This window comes from Trachemys scripta, chromosome 2 (genome assembly GCF_013100865.1).
Source record: "Trachemys scripta elegans isolate TJP31775 chromosome 2, CAS_Tse_1.0, whole genome shotgun sequence".
Taxonomy (NCBI): Eukaryota; Metazoa; Chordata; order Testudines; family Emydidae; genus Trachemys; species Trachemys scripta.
In genome coordinates this window covers 54837616-54864306 of record NC_048299.1, presented here as the reverse complement: position 1 = coordinate 54864306, position 26691 = coordinate 54837616, and the positions used below count along the sequence as shown (strand labels likewise).

The following is a 26691-nucleotide window of genomic DNA, read 5'->3' as shown; positions in this document are numbered from 1 at the left end:
CCATTCAACCCTCCCCCCTGCTCCCTGTCTCTTGATTACCCCCCCCCCCAAGAACCTCCCTGCCGCTTCTCTGGTCCCCTGCCCCCTTACTGTGCTGCTCGACAGCGGGGGAGGGCAGCAGCGTCGAAGCTCCAGACGGCGAAGGGCCGGCGATCTGTGAGTGCAGGGAGAGGAGGGGGGGTGTCAAGTTTCAGGAGGGAGGAGGGGGGAAGTGGAGCTCTGACTCTGGCTGTAGGAGCACCGGCTGCTTTGTAAGCCGTGCGCACGCTCTGCATGGGGGGAGGGAGGGGAGGAGGGGAAGTCCGGACATTGACGAATTCCCCCCGACGCTATTTTTAACCCGAAAAAGCCGGACATGTCCGGGGGAATCCGGACTAATGGTAACCCTACATTGTATCATATACAATAATAAAGGTTCCACATTGCCACATATCCATAGTTATGCTGTGCAACTGTGTTGTCCTCCATGACTTTTCACAAGTGTAACTGATTGGAACTTAGTAAATCATCATATTGATGATCTGCAAAAAGGGATAGAATCAGTCTCCATGCTTCTTAGTTTCTGGAGTGCTTGCAGGAGGAAAAAAGCCTTACAGTTTTGGGATTAGAACCTGCAAATAGATCTGTTTCAGTGTACTCATGTGTTCAGACAGATCCATTTGAACTAATAAGCCCCTATTTTATTCATAAAAGTAAGCATACCGTATATGACCGGGCAGATCTGGGAGCAGATCTGTTCAATAATAGTATACTATTTTTTTTATAGTTACATTTTAGTGTAGAGCAGCAGTTCAGGTTGTCCATATGGCCATTAAAAGCCTCCAACTAGTTTACCTGAAATTTTCAATTTGCCATTAAACTTCTGTGTGTATGACTAACATGAGCAATAAGAACTTTCACCTTCTCATTCTCCTCCAGCTTAATTATTTTTTTTGCTGCTTTTTTTGATTTCACTCATTCTGAAGTGGAAAGAGAACATACAATACAGCTTTTTGGGTTTCATCCACTTCCAATCAAAAGCAGCAGTATTTGTCTTTCTGCTATCATCCACCAGGGTTAAATAGTTGATTCATCATAAAAAGCAATTGAATTTGTCATAATCACAACTGAAACCATTATTTTTTTCCTTGTGGTCTTCATTTTTACCAGGATGAAAATGTGCAGTAATAAAATTAGTTGCACTCCTATTCATCTTATTGTAGAAGCTCAAGAAAAGCCAAAAGTTAATTTCTGATAAAATCTCCTTTTCTGCCAACCCCTCAAAAAAGCTCTACAGTGTTCCTTCATTGATTAAATTGTATATTTAAATAAAAAGAATAGTAATAAAACCACTTGCTTACTAAATTCATTCAACATCACCTCAGGCTTTTAACTTAGCTTTCTGTTCTTACCCAAGCTACCTGATAAGTCTACTTGTTTGACCTTATATCTTATCTTACTGCTCCTTCCTTTTTCAGCTGTCATTATACTAATATAAGTAATCAGTTCAGTGTTGCTATAGCATAATATAGTTTCTTCCTGGTAAAAGTTGTTATACCAAGAGTTCTTTTCATACATTAAATGTTTGTGTGTCCATGTCTTATGCTTTCATGTTGTGGTTTGAGTGCATTTCTAAAGAGTATAGTGCTTTGTATAATTTAAAGAAAATATATACATAATATATGTATTTATTTATAATGGCCTGACTGCCTCTAAACCTACTTCATTTTGCTAACATCCCTGGGAACATAAATAGTATGTGTAAATTTACCATCTTTAGTTCTGGTCCTGCATCAGGATCCACTAGTATAAACATCTGCCCTGTGCAGAATCCCATGTGGAAGGGATTGACAGATCCCAGTGCTGGATAGGGGCTAAAGATTTTACCAATACAAAGTATATTGGTGACATTAAACAAGATGTTACACAGAAGTAGAGTTTTCATGGTTATTTTTTTTTAAATTTCTCTTGAAAAATATAGAGATCCAGCATTGTATGTGGTGAACAGTCACCTTTGGCAAGCATTACACAATGTGTGTAAACTTTTGTTAGAAAATATTGCTTACCAGATGCCTTTGAATTTTTAAGTTTTAGATTGTCGTTAAACATTTAGAACATGGAAGCTGATTATTTTATTTTTTATCTTTTTTTAGGGGTTTTGTGGTTACTCTCTTATTTGGAAAAACAAATTCAGAAAAGTACCTTGAACAGTGTGAACACTCATTTCTTCCTCCGACATCTGTTGGGATTTTTAAGGTAAGCAGCATAAGGAAAATTTACAAAGCATTATAACTTCAAGATCAGAATCCATAAACTTCAGACTTTCCCATGTGAGTCTTTCAATATGCTGTACTATCAAAAAAAAATTGAAATGTATCAGTTTAAGTGCATATTTCCCAAGATAAACAATTCTATTCTCAGAGTTCTAGCCAGGTTTTCTTTTGCTACAAAGAAATGTACTAAATGGGCAAACTCTGCACTGGCCTCTCAAAAAACATTTTTATGAAGTGTGTGCTACTTTAAAGAAATAGCTTATTTTGATTATATTTTTCTGGCTATAGTGTGAGAAGCAGAATAACATATATACTAAGTAGTTTCTTCCTATGTGCAATCTGTATAGTTTTTCTCTGATTAACATTTATAGTTTCCTATGTATTCATTTAATAAATGTTTGTGTCTTAGTCTGCAAAAGTGCGGAGACTGAGGCTCCTCACTCACTCACCCCAACAAAATGACCATTGCTGTTTGGAATTTTTCCATTCCTTGGATCTTCCTCTCTGCCTCTTCAGTTTGATTCCCTCTGATCAGAAGGGCATCTGTTAGTCTACTTTTCTTGCCTAACTAAGTTGAAACTCTTGTTGAAGATTAGGTATGGAAAGCTTGATAGAATGGGAGTCTGTGTTGGCCAAGTCATAGAAAGCAAACTGGTAAATGGGTTACAACTAGGGAAAACCATCTCCTCAGCTGTCATGTTTCCTGAAGCTAGTGACCTTTCTTTGCTCTGTTAACAACCTGGTCTTCTGGTTGTGTGAGCCTCCTTTGAAGACTCTTCACTGGGTAGATTTTTCATTAGTTTACCTTGAAGGTAATGTAACAAATACCTCAGTCAGAACAATGGAAGAGGTATTTCATGCTCTCGAGTAGTTCTCCATATTTGATCTTCCATAGTGAAAAGTGTTCCTTTACACTTGTCTTTGTTAAAAACTAAGATCCTGTCCACCTAACAAAGATAGTTCCCTTCAGAGTTTGTTCCTTAAGTGAGGAATGTTGAAGCCTGGGCCTCAAAAATGTGTTTAAATGTATCTGCAGCCTTCAGGGGACTGGATCCTCTTCCAGGTTTCAAGGAGAGACATCTAGGCTTCTGTATACATCATGGCCAGTTGAAGGCTTGTAAGGCCACAGAAGGAAGTTCATTGTCTCATGAGGTTTAGAGAGTCCATTCCACTTTCTGGGCTGAAGAGGGATAAGTGTCAGTGGGGAAGCCTTGCAAAACTGATACCTGTTATTCCATGCTTTTACTAGTCACTATTTTAATGTGCAGGCACCTACACATGCTATTCTATAACGGATGAGTGCTTAGAGCAGGGCATCGGTTTATCATTCCTTTGAAGGGAGTGGGATATGGGACTAGAGGTTGCCATTTCCTTTGCCTCAGGCTCTTGTCTAATTCAGCCCTCAAGCTCATGGTTTTCTATTGCAAACTGAGCCACAGAAAGCATTATATACTAACTTATCAGCCAACTTGCTTTATGTGGCTCTGGCAAGAGAGTGAAGGCTTCCACCATACCAGGCCTTCCAAGGCCAGGCTTCAGCAATAGATTCTCCTTTGTTAAGGAGGTAGAGCAGACAGATTCCCTGTGGGTCAGAAGGAATCAAACTAGAGAGAGTGATGAGTGAGCCTAAGAGAGTGGGAGAATCCTGGGTAGTGGTTGGTTGTCATTCTGTTTATCAGAAGGAATGAGGAGGAGGAACCCCAGAGTCTTTGCTGTCTTGATTGAGAGAGAGAAAACAATTAGCTACTAAAAATGTGCCTTAAGTAAGTATTGCTATGTCACGTCTATACTTTCAAAAGTCCTTCTACTGCTCTAATACTTAGTTATGCCAAATTTTCTTTCTTTGGAGTGATTACTGACTTTTAATGTTGTAAACACACATTGCACATTCAGGTTAATTTTGTCTATTCATTACATACAGGTTAGTCAAAACTCTAGGCTTTTGTGTGTCTGTGTGTTGAGGCATGTTTTAGTTTTAAAATAGATCAGCTCGCACAACAAAGAAAGGGGAGTGTTTATGAAATCGCAGAATTTTATAGTTCCAATCTATACAACCCTAGCCATCTTCTTTCCACCCAAAATAATGTTTTCCTTGCATTGCATAGGGTTTACAGCAGAAGTTGCTTTTATTCTTTCCTTTCAGAAATGTTTAGGCAGATGGCCAGCAGGGATTACTGTTTGTTTATATCTCTAAAAATAAAGAAAACAGAAAACTCTGCACATGAGTGGATTGTGATACCAGGTGTTCCCATCACTGTTACCCTCATTCTCCCTTTTCCTATTCTTTTTTTCTTTCTGGTACATGCACTTGTTCTGTTCTGTCTCTAAACCAAACTTTGTGGGGCAGGAGCTCTCTCTTAGCAGGTGTTTCTATGATATCCAGCACAATGGGACCTCAGTCTGAATGCGGCCTCTGCATGCCACTGTAATGCAAATAATGAGAAGCAAAACAGAAAATATTGTAAATGGCCCTCATATAGTGCAAATATTAAGTATTCCTTGCCTCATAATGCTTAAAGCCATTGGTCTCATTGGTTCAGATGCCTAAACAAATCTCAGCCTATTGATTGTGTGCACTTCAAGACAGAGAAGATCCTTGGTGGCCTAAAGGCCTCCAGCCAAATTTAAACAACCTGTGTTTAGTTCTACCTCCTCAGTTTGAGACAGGGACATGGATCAGCATTCACATCACACTCCCTATCAGTGCCTGGGCTAGGGAGCTAATGATCCAAACAGTGGACCAAATTCGGTGATGAATCCTGGTTATGTGCCTGAGGCATGTTGCGCTCACACTAAGAAGAAATCTGAGACGGCTGCTTTCTCCTTGTTCCTCTCTTGACTTGTCCTTCCTCATTCCCAATGCTTCAGTGGAGACACAAGCTTATTCCATGGCTATCAAGATTGCACATTTTAAAAATAAAAAACTAGTTGTGAGGTTTTAGCAGGTCTGTGTTTTAAGGGTATAAACTTCTGTTAGCATCTTCAGAAGCTGGGTCGTTGGCCAGTTGATTGCTTATCCTCTTGTGGCAAAGTTATTTAAACCTATGGAGATATCATCTTAGCCTGAAGTACGAGCCTAGTGTTCAGAGCTCTGTGTGTGTGTCTCCTTTTTTTAGCCTCTGTTTAGTTTCCATGAGAATGTTAAACCATAAGATTTTATTTTTAGTTGCTGCTGTTGCTGAAGGACAAATCAGCAAATTAGTGACGCAGTCCACTCAGCCTCCCAACAAGGTGTTTCACTAAGATAAATTGGTTTCTGCCTAGTTCCCTTGTTTGTTTCTAAATATATTTTATCTGAACCAAGAGATTTTGAGTCTGCTGCTCCAATGATGCAGAGATGTTTAGATGTCAGACTATGAAGTTCTGTCTCAATAGAAGTTTAGAGAGATAAGGTGGGTGAGGTAAAATCTTTTATTGGACCAATACAAAAGCACAGCAAACAGTCAATAGAAGTTTTATGTTTATATTACCATAGGCTGAAAAAAAGAGAAGTTCTAAAGTTTGAGGGTGCAGAGTTGCTGTCTAATCTTCAGTGCATATACTGTATGGTATTGCGTACCTCTGCTTCTCTTAATCTGCCTCTGTGGGCAGATTTTTGAGAAATGCTGCCTTCTCTGATCTCACCCTCCGTTTTTTGTTGCAGTTTCTAATGGTCAGGTACAAGTCCCAGGTCTTTACTTTCAGTCCTGTCTTACCCACAGACTATCCTGTCTCCTTTGACTATTATGACATTTCAAAGGAACCAATTTTTTCATCATATGGGCAGAGTTTTTCTAATATCAGTCCCTCAGCTCGATTCAGTACATAGTACAAGGGGTGGGAAGGGGTGGGAGGGTGTGTGTGTGTGTGTAAATATTTTCAAATGATTTTATGTACTATATAACTAATGATTATAAGGGAAATACTGTAGTATAGACTTCTTCATTAAGAAATATTTATATCATGAACAGTAGGTGCGACTATTTTTATTCATAGTGAAGATCTGTTTAGTAAAATTGTCTAATCTATTTTTAAGTGTACAGAAGAAATGAAATGTGAAGCCAGGCCTATTAAGATTGACAGAAGATTGACAGGTGCCAATATAATTGATGAACCTTTGCAACAAGTGAGTTTTAATATAAAATATTTGAATTTTTTTCATGTATTGGGTGTAGTATTTTTGTAGCCTTCATAACTAAAATATTTACATGATCCACAAAACTGGTAACTGCAGTAATTGCAATAATTGAATACTGCTTTAATATAAATTGCACAGTGTTAAACCCACTTGAAGACTATTCTAAATAACTCTAACAATTCCTGACTCATTTACAGGTTGGAAAGCTCACTTTTAAAATATCAAACATTTTCTGTTTGGAAGACTGAATTTAATTTTATACTTACATGGTTGCAGATTGTGTTGTTAAATCCTTAATTTTTACATGAACTGTGTTACTTATTTGGCAGATTTTATTCAAAACGATGAATGTGGACAAATACAGCATTTTCAGTTGTTGAAGTCTTTTGAGTAGTGGTTACAGTCAACACAGTAATGACTTGCAGATTGAACATTATTCACAATATTTAACAGGAAACAAGTCTAAGAGGTGTTCAATTGAGCCTCCTTTGACATTTTTGTTTACTTACAGAACAAATATGACACAGGCAGTGGCATTTTAAGTTTCCCTGCATTGCCTTGCCTATATGCCTCTCCTCTAAGAGGAAAGACTAAAGGTTTAAAAGAATTCATTTAATCACCATAAGTGATCTAATCTTGATTTCTTCAGTGAAGAAAGCAAAGAGTAAATTATAAATTTATAACTGTCATAAGCTGCATTTAAAGTGATTTTATTATAAAATGTTACAGAATTATGTACATTTCACTTTTAGAGCTTAGCTAAAGCAATGTTTTCTGCCCCAAAGAATGCTGAATATATTTAGAAAATATACTTGCTATAATAAACCTGAGAGAGACAGGCTATCCTTCAGGCATCAGATTACAAATATCTTGAATTCTGAATACAAACTGTCTACTACAAACCCAGACACTCAAGTGAAATAGTTGTTCTAACAATATGTTAAATACTTAGAATAAGGTTAAGACTCTAGCACAGCTTTGGTGCTACCTACCTAATTAAGAATCTCATTTTCAGGAGGTGTTTTTTTTTTTTTTTACTTTATTTTTTTTTAAGGCAACTTATTTTAAAAATGTTTATTCTCCCTAAGTAAATGTAATGATAGCTGACATAGCCTGGGTATAACATACAGCTCTTCAAAAGTTTTGGATCCTGTGCTTAATATTGAGTAGTAGCAACAGAGGAAAAAAGAGTGATTTGATTAAAAGTTTAGTTTTTACTCTTTAAAAAAAAAAGATAAAACTGGTTTTCAAACCCCAGTACTAGCTCTCAAGCTCTGTACAGCAAATAATTCTCAGAGTACTTACGTTATCTATATCCATTCTTCCCTATAACTCATCTTTTAATGGTACTGTACAACTCACCATTCTCTGTCTAAATTGGTACAAATTAGTATTCTGTATAGTACCAAACTAGTATGTTACAAGACACAGTTAAAATTGTCATCCTGATTGCTGTCATATCAACTATACCAATTATGAGCATGTCTCTAAATTTTGCCTTTTTTGCAGAAGGTTGAGAAAGTGTGAGAGGCAACTTTGGAATCATTTGGAGTCCTCAAATTCCATGAGTTCTTTCTATCTGGCTTTCAGCCAGGGTGTGGAGAATTTTCTCTAACTCCTTCTTTCCCCATCAATCCCTGCCTCCAGAATACTTTTGATTCTGGAGGGATGACCGATGGTGCTCTACTCCTTCCCAATCATCATCATCATCATCTTCTTTTTTTTTAAATGTTCCTCATCTGTGAATATCTCCAGGGCTTACCTCTACTGCTCATAGTCATCTCAAACCGAAAGAGTGAATTTGATACTGTTGTGTGTTTTCATTGCTGCTCGGAATCTTCTTTTTTTTATTGCTTGGGAAGTCTTCTGAACTGCAGAACAGGCACTAGAATTGTTTGACTTCAGATTCAGGAAGGCAACACTTTATCTGTTTACACTCTGTTCAAATTTGGACATTATCTTTGCGACTATGTAGGCTTAAGAAACTTTTCATTTAATAATAATAATAATAAAAAAGTTTAAATTCTGTGTAAATTTACTTAGTTCACCTTCATTCCCCTATATCGTTTATAGGAGCTGATAAATGAAACTTAATCCCTATCTTCCTCAGCTGTTGACTGACCATGGAGAAGTTTACTTGCAACAAAGCACAGTCAGGAAAAATTCACAGCTTGGATTCTTTGTATGCCAAATCACTAAGTACTCTCAGAATTCTATTCCCAATGCTTAGCTTTCCATAGACAACAAGGATTGTGTGCAACAGATAAATTGTATATCCTTCTGCCTCCTCGCTCTGATCTCCTTGCAAAATTCAAACGAACCAAATTGCAGTTGAAGCACTCTTCAGTAATTCAGAAAGCTGCTTAGAAGGGAAAATGTAAGGGAGATCTATTACCACCCTCACATATACCTAACAGTAGTTCTTCAAGTGATTGTTCACGTCCATTCCAATTAGGTGTGCGTGCGCCATGTGCACGGACATTGGAAACTTTTTCCCTTAGCAGCTCCCATCAGGATGGCAGGGGAGCCCCCTAGAATGGCGCCTTTATGGTGGTGTATATAATACCGTGCCGGCCTGACCCCCCCTTCAGTTCCTTCTTACCGTCCGTGGTGGTGTTGGAACGGTCTCTCTTTTTCTCGCTTGAGAGGTGACCCCTTAGCCTTCCAGTCTTCTAGTTAGAGCTGTTCTTAGATAGTTATCAGTTAGTTAAATACTATTGTTGTCAGGTGTCTGGAAGCTAGTTCCAGCAACAGCCTTGGGCTGTGGGGCATGCCGCAAGCCCAGGGTTTCAAAGCTTGCGCCATGTGCCGCAAGTCTATGCCTAACAGTGACCCCCACGACTCCTGTCTCCGGTGTCTGGGAGAGTCTCATCAGGCAGAGCGCTGCAAATCTGCAAGGCCTTTGAGCTGCACACCAAGAAAGAAAGACTTTCGCCTTAAGCAGTTGCTCATGGAGGCCGCGTTACAACCACCGGCCCTTGACCGACTGGGACCGGCCCTGGTTTCCTCGGAGCGAAGTGCCCCGGCATCCATGCGCGACCCGGCACCGCCCAGGCACTGCAAATTGCCAGCACCGAGACGGACCAACCAATCTCGGCGTCGGTCGACCTCTCTGGCACCGACTAAGTGTCACAAGAAAGGAGAAAGAGGGCGCTCTCCCCAAAGAGCTACTAAGCCGCTCAAAGAAGCTCCCGGCACGCAAAGACACTTTGCGGGCCTGAGCCAAGAACTGGCACCGTCGACTCTGGTGCCACAGGCCCTGTTGAGTCCGGTACCCAGCAGATTCAGTGCCGACGAATGTCTGGAGGAGGTCCTCGAACACCCGTCCACACCCGACACTGGCAGTGAAAGATCTTATTGAGTTGTCAGCGCCAATCACCCTCCCATGCAGGGAGAAGCATCCAGCACCATCGAAAAAGGTGCCGTCCAGAGGGAAGCCAGCAATGGTGCGCCGCTCGAGGTCACCGTCTCGGCACCACTCATGGCACCGCTCCCTTTCGAGCTCAACGTCCTGCTATTCCCCGGCAACCACGACCCAGCATGAGGTTACGGCACTGGACGCAAACCAGCCAGCAGCACCCCCAGCGACTGCACACTTGTCCATGATGCCGTTGGTCGCCCGGCACTGGAGTATGGCACCGACAACCTCACTGGCACCCAGTGTGAGACACTGGTCCAGGTCCCAAGACTCCCAGTACCGTCCCGGTCAGCCAGGCACCGCTCCCCGGCACTTGCTGGTCCTCTTTGTCGGCATCCTCCAACTCCGAGGTTGACTCCGGTCACTCTAGCTACAGCAGACATCGAACAGTAGCCAACAGAGAATTCCCAGCCAGCATGGCAACCACAATGGCCTCCTCAGGTCAGTGGCCTTTCTGGACCCCATGGGCCTACCACCAGCAACAGGACATCTCCTCCAGAGCCTCTAGGTCTGGGCAATCTATGTGACTCCATGCCAGGTCGCCACGCAGGCGTGCATCAAGGACAAGGGAGGCCACTCTCTCTAGGCTGCCCCCGGACCCACAAGAGCAACCGGCGCTTCCAGGCCTAATGCCCGAGGTAGTGCCAAGCTCTGCGACACCTAAAGAGGTGTCAGTCCCGCATGGCCCTGAAGTGACCCAGGCATATGGGGACACACAGGAGGGTCTAAATGAGGGCAGCATGCAACACCTCACTTCCTTCTCTTCCCCAGACGAGGCAGTGACAGGCACATCAATCTAGGATCGCCACCGATCGACCACTGGGCTCACTAGGAGCTACTCCGCAGGATATCCCTCAGTATGGGCCTCCAGGCGGAAGAAACGGTTGAGCAGGAAGATCTGATGGTGGATATCCTGACGCCCGAGGGTCCCTCCAGAGTTGCGCTCCCTCTCATAAAGACCATACAAACGAATTACAAAACTATATGGTAGACCCTGGTCTCCATCATGCCGACGGCCAGGAGGTAGAACGGAAATACTTTTGCTCCTTCCAAGGGCTACGAGTTCCTGTTCTGCCATGCGACTCCCTGTTCTCTAGTCGTTTCAGCAGTCAGCGAAAAGGAACGACAGGGCCAATGAGCCTCGGCCCTGAAGGGCAAGGAGCCCAAGTGTTTGGATCTCTTCGGTAGAAAGGTCTAGTTCTCTGGAGGCCTCCAGCTACGCATAGCCAACCAGCAGGCGATCCTTAATAGACATAACTTGGACGGCTGTATCCAAGTTTTAAGGATGGCCTTCCCCAGGACTCTCACTCTGAGTTTGTGGCTTTAATCGAGGAAGGGAAGGTGGTGGCTAAGACTTCGCTACAAGCCTCCCTCGATTCAGCTGACTCTGCGACCAGAATCATTGCCTCAGGGGTAGTCATGCAACGCTCTGCGTGGCTCCAGGCATCAGGCCTCCCTTCAGAGGTCCAGAATACCCTCCAAGACCTTCCCTTTGAGGGCTCGGGCCTTTTCTCGGAGCAAACAGACTCCAGGCTGCATGGCCTTAAGGATTCTAGGGCCACCCTGAAGTTGCTAGGGATGCATACGCCAGCAACCCAGAGAGCCCTTTAGGCCTCAGCCTCCACAGCAGAGACAATATCAACCCAAACACAGGCAGGAGCCATATCGCAAGTGGGGCAGAAATAACAGGTGTAGACAGAACAACGCACATACCCAAGGCCAGAATAAACCCCAGCCCGGAAACAAACACTCACACTCACACTCACACTCACACTCACACTCACACTCACACTCACACTCACACTCACACTCACACTCACACTCACACTCACACTCACACTCTTCTATCGCTCGCGATCCGATGCTCCTGGAGTGTTCCAAGACGTACCCAAAGTCCTATGGCAAAGCACCCTGTTCTTACAGGTTTTCTTCTCTGTTGAAGCCTATGGATTTTGCTGTGTCACTTTGTGACCAGTTACTTCTTAATGGTGTAAACATTCCAATACACCTCCGAGAGGGTCATCCTGTCCTTTGTTCCGATTTTAATCAATTGTCTTTAGGGGTGCCAGCCTTTACCTCAGGGTCATCAATCTGCCCTTCGTTATGGATGCGTGTTGATAATTCTTTGATGTCCTTTAAGTTTCTTTACTCCTTCTTCCTTGACTGGCTATAACAATGGCCTTCACACCTTATCTTTTTCTAATGCATACATTCTTCATTCACACAAACAGATTGAGAATACAAACAGTAGTATTTTATATTGAGCAACAGGGCATTGCAAATTAAACCTAAGTTTTACAATCAATAACCAAGACAATTTACATTGAGACCCAGGCCTTCAATGTTCCTCTAATCTACTTAACATAGACACAATAGAGAATCCTGTCTCTTACTTCCTAAGTTGTAATACATATAGGAAACCACAGTAGCTTTATAACTTATTCTAAAACAAAAGGATGACCATAATTAATCATAAGGATTGTTCTGGTCTGTCATTCCTTTCTGCTATTCAAAAAAGGGTGGCTGACAAGATGAAATCAAATCATACATTAATTCTCATGGTACTTTATAAAATCCAGCTCCTACACTTGTACCATATAACATCGGACCTCTGGGTCCTACGCACAGTACAGGTGTGATACTCTCTCCAGTTCTCCTCCTCCTCTCCCTCCCACCCACCTTCCCCGTCCCTTTTCAGGGACCCCTCTCACAAGCAATTCCTTATGCAGGAGGTTCGTTAGATCCTCGAAATAGGTGCGGTGGAGGAGGTTCCACGGGAGCTAAGGGGAAAGGGGTTTTACTCCCGTTACTTTCTAATCCCCGAGTTGCAAAGGGGGGTCTTCGACCCATTTTAGACCTTCGCGGACTCTACAAATTTATGGTCAAACTCCAGTTCCGCATGGTCTCCCTAAGCACTATCATTTCATCTGTAGATCCGGGGGATTGGTACACTGCCTTCTACTTGAAAGATGCATACTTCCGTATTGCCATTCATCCGGCGCACCGATGCTTCCTCTGGTTTGTCATAAACCAATACCACTACAAGTTCATGGGTTCTCTCATTCGGCCTGTCCACAGCCCCCCGAGTGTTCATGAAATGCATGGCAGTGGTGGCAGCCTTCCTGCGGAAAAGGCAAATACGAGTGTACCCATAACTTGACGACATGCTACTCACAGGTCGTTCCAAGGACGAGATCCAGTTCCATGTGATGTATGGGCGAAAGCTAGCCTTCCAGAGCCCAGGTTCCAAGCCATAGAGCAGATTGTGAAATCAATGCTTCAGTATCCCATCACCACAGTCAGGTGTTGCCTGCAGCTAATAGGGCATATGGCAGCATGCACGTACATAGTCAAGCATGCCCGACTTAGGCTCAGACCCATGCAAGCGTGGCTCGCACTGTCTTACCGTCTGTACAGAGACCCATGGACCTCATGGTGATGGTCCAGGGACAGGTTCTAGAATCCCTGCGCTGGTGGCTGGACCAACCAGTGGTCTGTGCAGGGGTCTCCTTCGCCAAGCCCCAACCTCCTCTGACGTTAGTAACAGATATGTCAGATCTGGGCTGGGAAGCACAGTTAGGGGATCGGAGGACACAAGGCTTGTGGTCGAGGAACGAGATACTTCTCCATATCAACCTGAAGGAGCTCAGGGCGGTTCGTCTGGCACGCCAAACCTTTCATGACACTTCGCAAGGTCACAGCGTGACAGTTCTGACAGACAACAACACCGCCATGTTCTATATAAACAAACAAGGCGGAGCCCGCTCCACACCTCTCTGCTGAGAGACTCTTCTTCTCTGGGACTTAGGTATAGCCCGATCCATTCAGCTCAAAGCATCCTACCTTCCAGGAGTATGGAACGAGCTGGTGGATCGCCTCAGCAGGTCATACCACATGCACGAATTGTCAATCAGATTGGACATCATACAGTCAGTCTTCCAAAAGTGGGGTTATCCGCAAGTAGACCTCTTCGCCACCAAGAGCAACAGACAGTGCCCTCAGTTCTGCTCATTCCAAAACCACAGTCCGGGCTCAATTGCAGATGCATTCTTAATACCATGGGGCAAGGGTCTGAAGTATGCCTTCCTTCCTATCCCACTCATCCACCCGGTCCTCCTCAAAATCTGCAGAGACAGGGTGACGGTAATCATGATCGCCCCGTCTTGTCTCCGACAGCATTGGTACGCAACCCTGCTAGAGCTGTCTGCAGACGCCCCGATTGCCCTGCCCCTCCAACCAGACCTGATCACGCAGGACCATGGGTGTCTCCTTCACCCAAACCTGCAATGTCTGCATCTCGTGGTGTGGAAACTCCATGGCTAAATCCTATGGAGAGTCAGTGCTCTCTGTTGGTGAGACAAGTTCTCCTCGGCAGGAGGAAACCTTCCACTAGGACTACCTACCTGGTGAAATGGAAAAGGTTTCCCTGTTGGTATGAACCCAAGCACCTTCAACCTTTCTAGGCTTCCATCCCAGTTATTTTAGACTACCTCCTACACCTTAAGCATCAAGGTCTATCCCTTTCCTCCGTCAGAGTACACCTGGCGGCCATTTCAGCTTTCCATCCAGGAGAGGCTCTGTGTTTTCTAATCCCATCGTGGGGCGATTCCTCAAAGGGCTGGAGAAGGTGTTCCCGTATTCTCGCACACCAGTCCCAACCTGGAACCTCTCCAAACTCATGAGCTCAATTTGAGCCACTGGCCACTTGTTCCCTCCTCTACCTTTCTTGGAAGGTGGCGTTCCTGGTGGCCATTACATCGGCAAGGAGGGTATCCGAGCTGAGAGCCCTCACCTCCGAACCACCTTACACGGTGTTTCACAAGGACAAGGGGCAGCTTAGACCACACCCTAAATTTCTCCCCAAGGTGGTCTCCCAATTCCACGTGTCAGGACATTTGCTTACTGGTGTTCTTTCCAAAACCCCACACAAGCCTGAGACATCGCGACCTACACACGCTAGATGTCCAGAGAGCCTTGGCGTTCTACATAGAGTGCACGAAACCTTTCCGCAAGTCGACCCAATTTTTCGTCGCCATAGCTGACAGAATGAAGGGTCTCCCTGTCTCTGCGCAACACATATCATCCTGGATCACAGACTGCATTCACACGTGCTATGAGCTGGCCAAGGTCCCAGCCCCAGCAATTATGGCCCATTCAACCAGAGCGCAGGCATCTTCGACAGCCTTTCTGGCTCAGGTCCCTGCCCAGGAGATCTGTAAAGCAGCCACCTGGTCTTCAGTGCACTCGTTTACAGCCCACTATGCTGTCAACCAACACGCCAGAGATGATGCAGTGGTTGACAAAGCTGTTCTTCAGTCAATCATTCCATGACTCCTACCCTCCTCCAATGGTAAGCTTGGAAGTCACCTAATTGGAATGGACGTGAACAATCACTCGAAGAAGAAAAAACTGTTGTTCTTCGAGATGTGTTGTTCACATCCATTACAATACCCACCCCCATTCCCAACGGCAAGGAGGAACCGAAGCGGGGTCAGGCCAGCAGGGTAATATATACACCGCCATAAGGGCGCCACGCTAGGGGGCTCCCCTGTCATCCTGATGGGAGCTGCTAAGGGAAAAAGTTTCCGACATCCGTGCACGCGCACACCTAATTGTAATGGACGTGAACAACATATCTCAAAGAACAACAGTTTAGAGAGGTGAGTAACCATCTTTTCTCAAATGTTCAGCCCAGGCTCAAGGCTGTCTTCACTTCCCCTTTCCATTGTTTGAGAGATTTTTTTATATCTGTATTAAACCCTGCTAAAAGTGTCTCTGTGTGTGAGAGAGCGAGAAAGAGGGGAGAGGAGAAAAAAGGTTTTAGATTAGTTGGGACCCTGGAATACTCATTTTGAAACTGTATTTATTGCCAGCTTGCTGTATTTTTACACAGTGAGAATGTGACTGTTGAGGCTATGAAAATAGTTCTTGAATGATAATGCATTTATATAAAAGTATGGTTTTTAATTTCATAATATTTATATTTATAGTTAAGGCTAAGATTTTGTCATGGATATTTTTAGTAAAAATCAGGGGCAGGTCTTGGGCTTCTGTGAATTTTTCATTATTGCATGTGACCTGTCCCTGACTTTTACTAAAAATATCCATGATAAAATGAGGTGCCTGGGCAGCTGCGGGTGGGCTGGGAGCTCCAGGGTCCCCCTCTGCTGGTGGCTCCCAACTCCGCGGGTTTCCCCTGTCACCAGGAAGGCCAGGAGCTCCGGGGGTCCCTCCTGCCTGAGAGCTCTGGGGGCCCCCTGCTGCCTGTGGCTGGGAGTGGCGGGAGGGACCCTGCAGCTCCCAGCCAGGGCTGGTTGAAGTCACGGAGGTCTTTGGAAGTCACGGAATCTGTGACTTCTGTAACTTCTATGACTAAATCACAGCCTTATTTATAGTTTATGGATTCATTCCTGGTGCAGTTTGACTCCTGGCATTCTCTCTCCTTTGTAAAAGTGCAAGGAGTCGATAAACTTTAGTATAGAACTATACCATCAAAAAGAATGGTGGTGGCTGCTCAGCAAAAGTAAAAGTAGTGTGAGCATTGCAAAAGACACAAATGGATTGCCAGCTTTGTTACTGAGTTTTTTTTTTATCAAAATCCATTACTTGTTATGAATGCAGAGCTGACCATATGAAAAGAGGAAACTTGCCAGTTTTTCACTCTTTAAATTTCTCATTGAAATTGATATTATAATCCCCATTGACACAATTTTTGCTATGATGATGCAGGGCAAAATCATACACTTTAATACATGTTAAATCTTGTGCACTTGCCAAGTACTCCCACTAAGCATTATATGAAGATTTAAAGATTATAGCATGTCATGTTGTCTGTAGTAGCTCACAACTGAGAGTGTCTACCTCTGGGCAGACACTACAAACTGGTGGTATGTCACAAATGTGAACTCCTGGATCACTATACCAGTCTTACCATGGAGTCACAGTCAATCTTCTTAGACTGGAGAGTCTATCTTGCCACCAAGACAAACTCAACTTACTGATAAATGGTCACTTACACCAAAAATCACACAATATTTCAGTTGCTTCCAGTCTCAAGAGACCAATCACTTACCCCAGATCAATTGGTACCCTAGGTATTACACCAAAGACAAAGCTTTTAGCCAGTCCTGTAATAAACAATCTGAAGTTTTATTAACTAGGGAAGAGAAATGTGTATGATTGGTAGGTTAAAGCAAGCAAATATGCACAAATGAGTTGCAGTCTAAATTCTAAGAGAGACAGAGTTGTAATGATCTGTCAATTCAAAGTGTTGTTCAGGGCAGACCCCGGGGCAGCCCTGGGGATCTCTGGCTGCAGTTTGGTGTCTCTTGACCCTGTGAGTGTTCAAACCGCAGAGATGAAAAATCTTCACGTCAGCTATTTTTATTTCCGTCTTCCAGCGTTCAAAGCAATGGGATGAGTCCTTCTGCATGTACTTCTCCATGGTGGATGAAAGCTTTTGTCTGATAACGTCTCATTTAAATTTTGATAGTTGTCCCGGATGGGGGATGGAATTCCAATGCTTGGGTTCATAAGTTCAGAGCAAACATTTTCAAAGCTATAAAGCAAAACTTATATATTTTCTTATTGCATGGAATATGGACATTGGAAGTGAGATTAATGCATGCAGCAATTTACAAGCATTTCATAGTCTAAACATTAAATACATTCTTAAGACTAATACCTATTCAGCAAAACTAACATACAACTGAGCTGGTCTGGTCTCCAGCTATGAGTTTTTCAGTTCTTAGCTAATGCTTGCAGCCTTGGAAAGAGCCTCATCTGCCAGTGTTACACCATGCCTTTAACCATGTCTGCAACCCAGAGGTCATAGAGAATAAGAGTTATGATTTCCAGATGAAATATTCCTCCACCTTCCTGCATCCATGTGGCATGGTACTCGAATGTCTGAGCCACAGCTGTAATTGTGATGAGTAGAGGTTGTGGTTTGCACATCCTTCCTTTTTGTGGTCAGTAGATCTCTGTAGTTGGTAAATCCACGGTGGGAACATCTCAACATCCCGTTGCTCAAACAATATGGAGAGAGTAGCTATTTAGTTCCAAGGAACTGCAGAGTCCCTCTGCGTAGCTGCTCTGCTTATCATTCCCCTCAGCCAAGCAGTACAATGTTGTTTCACTGTGTTTGGGGCCTTCCACAACTGCAGGAAGTCTGAGAATTTCATGTAGCTGTGAGTAAATTTGCATAGTCTAAGGTACATTTCATGTCTGTATAAGCATAAAAATATATTGGTAAAAGCAAAAATTTCAGGGATTGTTTCAGCCTTGTCTCTGTGTGTTTTGAAATATGCCTTGGAGTTTTCATCATTGTAACAATAGAGAAGGGTGAATGTTAGTCAACTGTAGAGAGACTGAGTTAAACATAAACAACGTTGTGGTTTAGTTATCTGTATAGCAGTGTCTCAATCACCGTGATGTAAAGGATATGAGAGAGCATTCTTTATCACATGAACTTTAAATGACACAGCTGTTGCATCTTCACACACTAAAAGCTATTTTGTATCTTTTTTTTTAAATTTTAGGTAATCCAGTTTTCACTGAGGGATTATGTCCAGTACTGGTATTATACACTAAGTGATGATGAGTCCTTTCTTCTTGAAATCAGGCAGGCTCTTCAAAATGCACTTATTCAGTTTTCTACGAGGTAAGACTGTTTGTATTTATATAAACATAAGTTTAAGCAAGTACAAAATATCATCTGTAGATTGCAGTATAACAGCTGGAGTTTATATATTTTTAAAAAAACTTCAACTATTCTTAAGCATAGTACAAAAAGAAGTATCTGAATTTTATGGAAAGAGCCAATAGCTTTTAAATATAATAGTTCAAGACAGCTGCAGCCATTTGACCATCCTCTAATCCGAGTAAATCGAGTGGAATGTTAAATTTTAGCAATGTGTTTACCAGAAAGATACTGGGTAGATATCAAGCTGGAGCAAGTTCAGATAACAGTGATATAAAGAATCTAGTGGTGGTGATAGTGACTCGAGGAAAGATTAATAATTATATTTAATTTGCCAACATTTCAAAAATAAGGGTTTTATTGCCAGTTAATCCCGGGGGAATTCTGCGCCACTGCTCAATGCAGAATTTTGCAGAAATTAACATTGTGCGTGCAGAATTTCCTTTCCCCCACAGAAATGGGCTGCAGTGCTGCTAGCAGCCAGTGGACTCAGCAGAGCCCAGCTTGCACATAGAAGACACTGCTGAGGGGAGGGAGAAGGAGCTAGAGACAGACCCTCTAGCTGCAATTCACAGCATGCCCTGAGAAAAGGAGAGGGTGGTGCGCAGGAAACTCTGTGTAAGCCTGGGACCTGAGGGGGAGGGGACAGATGTCTGGGCAAGGCGGGGGGCCTGCAGCTGGGCTTTGCAGGGGGAGGGGGTGCGGGTATCTGGGCTGGGGAACCCCTGCGGTTGGACTCTGGGGAGGAGGGGGGTTGGGTGTATTGGTTGTGGGGGGCCCCTGCAGGTGAGCTTTGTGGGGGCGGGGTTGTGTGTCTGGCCCCCCAGCTGGGCTCTTGGGGGGGGGGGGGGGGGGGGGGGGGGGGGGAAGAAGGGGGCAGAGAAACAGGAACTGGGTTGTCATAGGGGTTTCTCTAACTCTATTCCTGGGGGAATTTTTGTGTGTGTTTGTATTGTTACAGACATACTTGCTGACAGGTATTTTTAAATAAATTATCAAATTAATTGAAACTGGCATGATTATGTAATGTTATTTTGACAAAATTTGCAGAATTTTAAAATATTGTGCGCAGAATTTTTTGGTGCAGAATGCCCCCAGGAGTAGCCAGTGGAGGTGAAAAATACTGTAGGGTGAACAGTGGGATGTTGTAACTAGAATAATGGGTGAAATAGATGCAGAAAATTTGTCGTAATATCAAGAAGACGTCATACCATTGAAATCTGTTAGGGCATAGGATAGTGGAAACTTGCAAATGCTGTCACTTGAGACACTTAAAACTAGACTAAGCAACACGGGAGGCTGTGCACTGTGAGAAATATTCCTGCATTTGCAGGAGATGGGCTGCTATTTGCTTCCATCTTGTAATTCCTGTGATTCTGTGCAATTACTTCATTGGTTTATTTTTACAGGGAAGGAAGAAATTCACAGATTTGAGTGCTATTTGGCTATAGGCAAAAAATGTAACAACTTATAGGAGTGCTAATTATCTAGTTATAACTAGATTGACCTGTTTTGACGTTAAAGTAGAACTTGCTATCCTTGTAAGATTAAGAAGATTGCACTTATTTGTATCTTATTTTTAAGAAATTTATTTCATAGAATTGGTGCAAAGCTATCAATAGGCTGTAACTCAAAAAAAAAAAAAAAAAAAAAACTGCTCAAGTCTGTTACAGTGGTTATAGCTTGGTATACAGCTGTTGTAGGTAGGTGGATTACTTTTCTGCAGAATTCTGTTTTCTTCTTGGGAGATGCTTGTCAGAGGAATTAGGTAAGGCTGCCACCTAGTGTTCTTTGTGTGATTATTAGGTATTTACTACAAGTGAACAGTTTGTCTACTGAGTCATAGCTTTGTCATACTCTTCAAGGTGTAATGCTTTCTGTTTATCTTTACCCCCCAGTTCATGCTTCTAGACTAGACTTTGCTGTAGGCTCAACTATTTGTAAAGTTTCTTGCCTATCTTGGTGGGAAAGCTGTTCAGAAACCAAGGTGGTTTTACTTATGAGTAGTGGGGCCCTTTTAGGCAGAGTAGGTACCAGAGTGGTTTACTCTTGTTTTTCAGTTAAGAAAGAACCCACAATGGGAATGCCTAGCAAGGAGGAGGAGCTGTGATTGCCTGCCTCCTGCTTTACTAAAAGCAAAAGGGAGGAACACCCTTCAGTCTACACGATTAGAAAGTGTTTTTTTCTCTAAGAGCACTAATGAAATGTTGATACATAAATATAATAAAATGGTGGCTGCTATTTTACCAAATGTGTAAAATGTCATCAATATAACTGGCTTCCTCACAGTCCATGTGATTTTTTTTTTTTAATGATTGGTTGTTTAGCTATAAGCAAGTGCAATATTATAATGGTGATTTCTAATATGATTACATATTGCAAGGTGTGAGAACATATTTTTTCACAAGTAATGTCACAGATCTGTCTGGGAGGTCTATTAGTATTACATTGAGACACTACAAATGTTAGACCTTTGTTTTCTTATGCTTAATACAATTTATGAAAAATGCAAATATGCTCATTTTTAACATTTTGATGCAAATGTTGAAATTACTGTTGTACAATATACTTTATAGTTGATTTTGTAAATTCATTTATAGTATGTAAGAAATCATACATCATTTAAGCTTTTTCTCGTCCTCCATGTGTGTTGTTTTTGTTGATGTAAAGCTTTCTAGTGTTGTACGAACAAACAATCTAAACATGGAAACGTGTGTTTGAGTGTGTCAAATTAATCCTTTTGCGTAGCCTTCTGTAGACCTCCCTGAGCTAAGTTACAGCAGGACCATACTGTTGATTGTTCATATAGTAATTGTACAGGCTTTCAGAAATGTAATACTAAATTATAATTCTCAAGTCCTTAGATAACTACTGTTGACATTAACATTAAAAGAAATTAGCATTTTATTCTGCTTTAAAATTTTTTGTTGATGTATAGTCTGTTTTCTGTAAGGTCAAAAGAAATGGACTGGCAGCCTTATTTCACCACACGACTTGTTGATGATTTTGCCACTCATCTTCGAGTATTCAGAAAAGCTCAACAAAGGATAACAGAAAAAGATGATCAAATGAAAGGTATTGCCATAATTTAAAATGCATTTGACTTTTTTGTTGTTGACCCTGCATAGCAAATTTCTCTATTCTTCACTTCACCCAAACAATTTTTTTATTTGTATTCAATTACTAGTGACTTACAAAAGTCTTTCATGTACACAAATATCTTCTAATGTCTTTTGTGTAGGTACAGCAGAAGACCTTGTAGATACATTCTTTAAGGTTGAAGTTGAAATGGAGAAGGAAGTCTGTCGTGATCTAGTCTGCACTTCTCCCAAAGATGAAGAAGGTTTTTCTAATGATTATTTTCTAAGAGTTGTGTTGCTACATTAAGCTATGTTAGTTATGGCATCAGCCAATAACATGGAAGAGATTCAAAGCTAAGCTGTTAACTTCATTGCAACCAATTTTGACATATTTCATATATTTCTTGATTGGTGCATGTCAGTATTATACTTTTAGTGGCAGTGACAATATATGTAATGAGGGCTGAAAGAATTTGATGGAAATGTGACTTTATTCAAGTTCATGGTTTCCCTTTATAGGTGGGGGTGGGAGGAGGGAGAGGCTAGTTAATTCTACATCTAACATCAGACTGGTATCTGGATGAAGAAACAAGGATCTGTTTTGTTTAAAAAATAAAAAATCAATAATAGTTACAAGAAATTTTATGTCATTAATAGTACAGTTACTGCCTGGTTCAGAGCAGGGACTTGAATCTGGGTCTCCCATGTGAGTGCGCTAAACGTCATGCTATTGGCTTTTTTGGGGTGGGTCTCTCTTTCCTGTTGGAACCATTCCACTTTGAATAAATAACTATTCTTGGGTTAGAACAAGAGAGAGAGTGAGTTTGACTGTGTAGCCTAGTGATTAGGGCACTTTTGGATTGTAGGAATCAGAGAATCGTAGAGTGGAAGGGGCCTTGAGTGGTCATCTAATCCAGTCCCCTGCACTCATGGCAGGACTAAGTATTATCTAGACCATCCCTGACAGGTGTTTGGAGATTTTTAAGAGCAGGTTAGACAATGACGGAGATTCCACAGTCTCCCTGGGCAACTTATTCCAGTGCTTAACTATCCTGACATTTAGGAGGCTTTTCCTAATGTTGAACCTAAACCTCTCTTGCTGCAATTTAAGCCCATTGCTTCTTGTGCTATTCTCAGAGGTTAACGAGAACAATTTACCTCCCTCTTCCTTGTAACAACCCTCTATGTACTTGAAAACTGTTACCATGGCCTTCCCTCAGTCTTCTGTTCTCCAGCCTAAATGAAACCAATTTTTTCAATTTTTCCTCATAGGTCATGTTTTTTAGACTTTTAATCATTTTTGTTGCTCTTCTCTGGACTTTCTCCAATTTGTACACATCTTTCCAGAAATGTGGCACCCAGAACTGGACACACTACTCCAGTTGAGGCTATATCAGCATGGAATAGATTCCTGTGTCTTGCTTACAACATTCCTGCTAATACATCCCAGAATGTTTGCTTTTTTCGCAACAGTGTTACACTGTTGATCTGTATTTAGCTTGTGATCTGCTGTGACCCCCAGATCCCTTTCCGCAGTACTCCTTCGTAGGTGGTTATTTTCCATTTTGTATGTATGCAACTGATTGCTCCTTCCTAAGTGGAGTACTTTGCATTTGTCCTTATTGAATTTCATCCTACTTACATCAGACTATTTCTCCAGGTTGTCCAGATCATTTTGAATTTTAATCCTATCCTCCAAAGCAGCTTTGTATCGTCCACAAACTTAGTAAGTGTATTCTCTGTGCCATTAAGATGTTGAACAGAACCAGACCCAGAACTGATCCTTGTGGGAACACACTCTATATCCCCTTCCAGCTTGGCTGTGAACCACTGATAACTACTCTCTGGGAATGGTTTTCCAACCAGTTATGAGTAGATCCATCTAGGTCAGCGGTCCCCAACTTTTGAGGGTTGCGTCCCCCCAGAGCTGGGAGCGGGGCTGCGGCCGTGGTGGAGTGAGGAGGACATGGACTGGGTAAGGTGGTTGCAACTGGGGGTGAGTCTGGGGCCGCGGCTGGGCCAGCGGCCAGGTGCAGCTCTGCTCCTGGCCTTGCCCCCAGCCTTGGTCCTGGGCCGGGAATGGAGCCCCGGCCAGTGGCCGAGGCTGGGGGCTGTTGTGGGGCCGGGAGCGGAGCAGAGTTGACATTGGGTGCAGGGTCGGGAGCTGGGAATGTGGCTGGGGACCGGACTGGAGCAGAGCTGGAGACATGGAGGGGCTGGATGGTGCTCCCTCCCTGCTGTGCCCCTCCAGACATTGCTCCATGCCCCTCCCCAGGGGGTGCACGCCCCACACTTTGGGGACCTCTGATCTAAGTTGTATTTCTCTAGTTTGTTTATGAGAGGGTCTTGACAGACCGTATCAAAAGCCTTACTAAAGTCAAGATATACCACATCTACTACTCCCCCCTCCGCCCCCCCATCCACAAGATATTTGCTCCATTATCTTTCTGGGTACAGAAGTTAAGTTGACTGGTTTGTAATTCCCTGGGTTGTCCTTATTTCCCTTTTTGTAGATCAACAGTATTTTTTTCCATTTTCCAGTCCTCTGGAATCTCTCCCGTCATCCAAGACTTTTCGAAGATAATCTCTAGGTTCAGATATCTCCTCAGTCAGCTCCTTGAATATTCTAGGGTGTATTTCATTGGGCCCCTGGTGACTTGAAAAAAATGTTGAAGTAATTTTTAACTTGTACTTTTCCTATTTTACCTCTGATCCTACCTCATTTTCACTAGCATTCACTTTGTTAAATGTCCAATTGCTACTAATCTGGTTGGTGAAAACTGAAACACAAAAGTCATTTAGCACTTCTGCCATTTCCACATTCTCTATTGTTGCATGCCTTGCCCCCTTCCTCCCCCTCCCCACACCCCCTTGAGTAATGGGTCTACCCTATCCTTGGTCTTCCTCTTGCTTCTAATGTATTTGAAGAATATTTTCTTGTTACCTTTTATTTGTCTAGGTAGTTTAATCTTGTTTTATGCCTTAGCCTTTCTAATTTTGTCCCTACATACTAGTGTTGTCTGTTTATATTAATTCTTTGTAATTTAGTCTAGTTTATACTTTTTGTAGGACTTGCTTTTGAGTTTCAGATCATTGAATATCTCCTGGTTAAGCCCAGGTGGTCTCTTGCCATACTTCTTATCTTTCCTATACAGTGGGATAGTTTCCCTTAATAATGTCTCTTTGAAAACTGCCAGCTCTGTTGAAATGTTTTTCCCCTTAGACTTGCTTCCCATGGGATCTTAACTACCAACTCCCTGAATTTGCTCAAGTCTGCCTTCTTGAAATCCATTATCTTTATTGTTCTGTTTTCCCTTCGACCCTTGCTGAGAATGGTGAATGCTACCATTTCATGATTGCTTTCACCCAAGCTGCCTTCCACTTTCAAATTCTCAACCAGTTCCTCCCTATTTGTCAAAATCAAATCTAGAACAACCTTTCTCAGTAGCTTTCGCCACCTTCTGAAATAAATTTTTTTTGTCTCCAATACATTCCAAGAATTTGTTGGATAATCTGTGCCCTGCTGCATTATTTTCCCAACAGATGTCTGAGTAGTTGAAGTCCCCCATCACCACCAAGTCCCATGCTCTAGATGATTTTGTTAGTTTTTTTTTTTTTTAAACTCATCCACCTCTTCTTCCTGGTTAGGTGGTCTGTAGTAGACCCCTATTATGAAATCACCCTTGTTTTTTACCCTTTTTATCCTTTCAACAGTCTGTCTTCTTTTTCCATCTCAACCTCAGTCCAAGAGTGTATATTTTTAATTTATACCTCCTCCCTTTTTGCCTGAGCAAGCTGTATCCTTCTATACCAATATTCTAGTCATGTGTATTAATCTGTGATGCCAACTATGTTTGTTTAACTGGCATTTTGAATTCTTCCTGCTTATTCCCCATACTTCTCGCATTGGTATACAGACATCTAAGATACTGATTTGATTTCCCCGTGTGTTCTCTCACATCTCTCCCTTATCCCTGCTATAATGGCTCATGGTCTCCCCCACATTCCAACCCTTCGCCCATGTTTTTTGACTTACCTCTGGGCTTTTGTCACCTGCCCCCATCAAACTTAGTTTAAAGCCCTCCTCACTAGGTTAGCCAGTCTGTATTCAAATATGCTCTTTCCCTTCCTTGATAAGTGGACCCCATCTCAGCTTAGCAGTCCTTCTTCCTGGAATAGCATCTCATGGTCAAGGAAGTCTAAGCCCGTCTGTCAACTCCATCCTCATAGCCAGGCATTCTCCTCCAGGTTCACGTCTCTGCTCTGTCTCATTCAGAGCAGGGATTTGAATCAGGGTATCCCACATGAGTTCTCTGATCACTGGACCATTAACTATTCTGGGTCTTTCTCTCATATCCTGGACCTGAGAAACTTCCCAATGAAAGTTTAATGGAAACTGATTCATTCCTACGAAGAGTTTGTTTCAACTAGCTTGCCTTTTCCAACAAAAAATTATTTTGTTGAAAAAATCCTGAATTGCTCTATGCATAAGTATGAAAAAAATGCACTGAAGGGGAATAGCTGTTTCTGTGAAAGTTAAGACCATGCACACATCCATCCATTCTAGTCAATATATATAAAATCAGTAAAGTCATTTGCATTGTAAGACTTGATGACAGTTCCATATGTTTATATAAAGTAGAAAAATAAAACTTAAAAGTTTGAGAATCATTGAAAAGTATATTTAATACTTTCAAATTCAGCCCATAAACTAAAGCTTTTTTTCTTACATGAGAATAATGGAAGGGAATATGTAGTGTTGTCACTACTCTATATTGGATTGATATTTTGTTGTTGTTTTTCCCTAGGATTCCTAAGGGATCTGTGTGAGGTGTTACTGTATTTATTGCTACCTCCTGGAGACTTCCAGAACAAGATCATGCGATACTTTGTCAGGGTAAATTTAGGATTTATATTTCACCCTAAGACTTCCAGTCATATATTATAAAAGAGATTTAGATCTAGGTCACTGATTTTGCGTGTTGTATAAAATGCAATCAGCAGCTAGTATATTAATACCAGATGATACTTTTCAACATAATAAGTTAGATACATGTTTTCATCTGGAGGTGTTGACTTTTTATATGACATTGGTGAACAATTCTAGTTAACATTTGTTAGAG

At 42.3% G+C, this 26691-nt stretch overlaps 1 protein-coding gene across 4 annotated transcripts in view; it reads left to right on the top strand.

The window, feature by feature from the left end:
• Positions 1–26691, top strand: part of SNX13 (sorting nexin 13) — a 156721-nt gene that overhangs the window by 46137 nt on the left and 83893 nt on the right. For all 4 annotated transcript variants that reach the window (XM_034760567.1, XM_034760568.1, XM_034760566.1 and 1 more), the window contains 6 exons: positions 2133–2235; positions 6268–6357; positions 18328–18449; positions 21442–21563; positions 21730–21831; positions 26377–26465. In XM_034760567.1, the coding sequence (XP_034616458.1) occupies positions 2133–2235; positions 6268–6357; positions 18328–18449; positions 21442–21563; positions 21730–21831; positions 26377–26465 (628 nt within the window). The remainder of the gene's footprint in view (positions 1–2132; positions 2236–6267; positions 6358–18327; positions 18450–21441; positions 21564–21729; positions 21832–26376; positions 26466–26691) is intronic.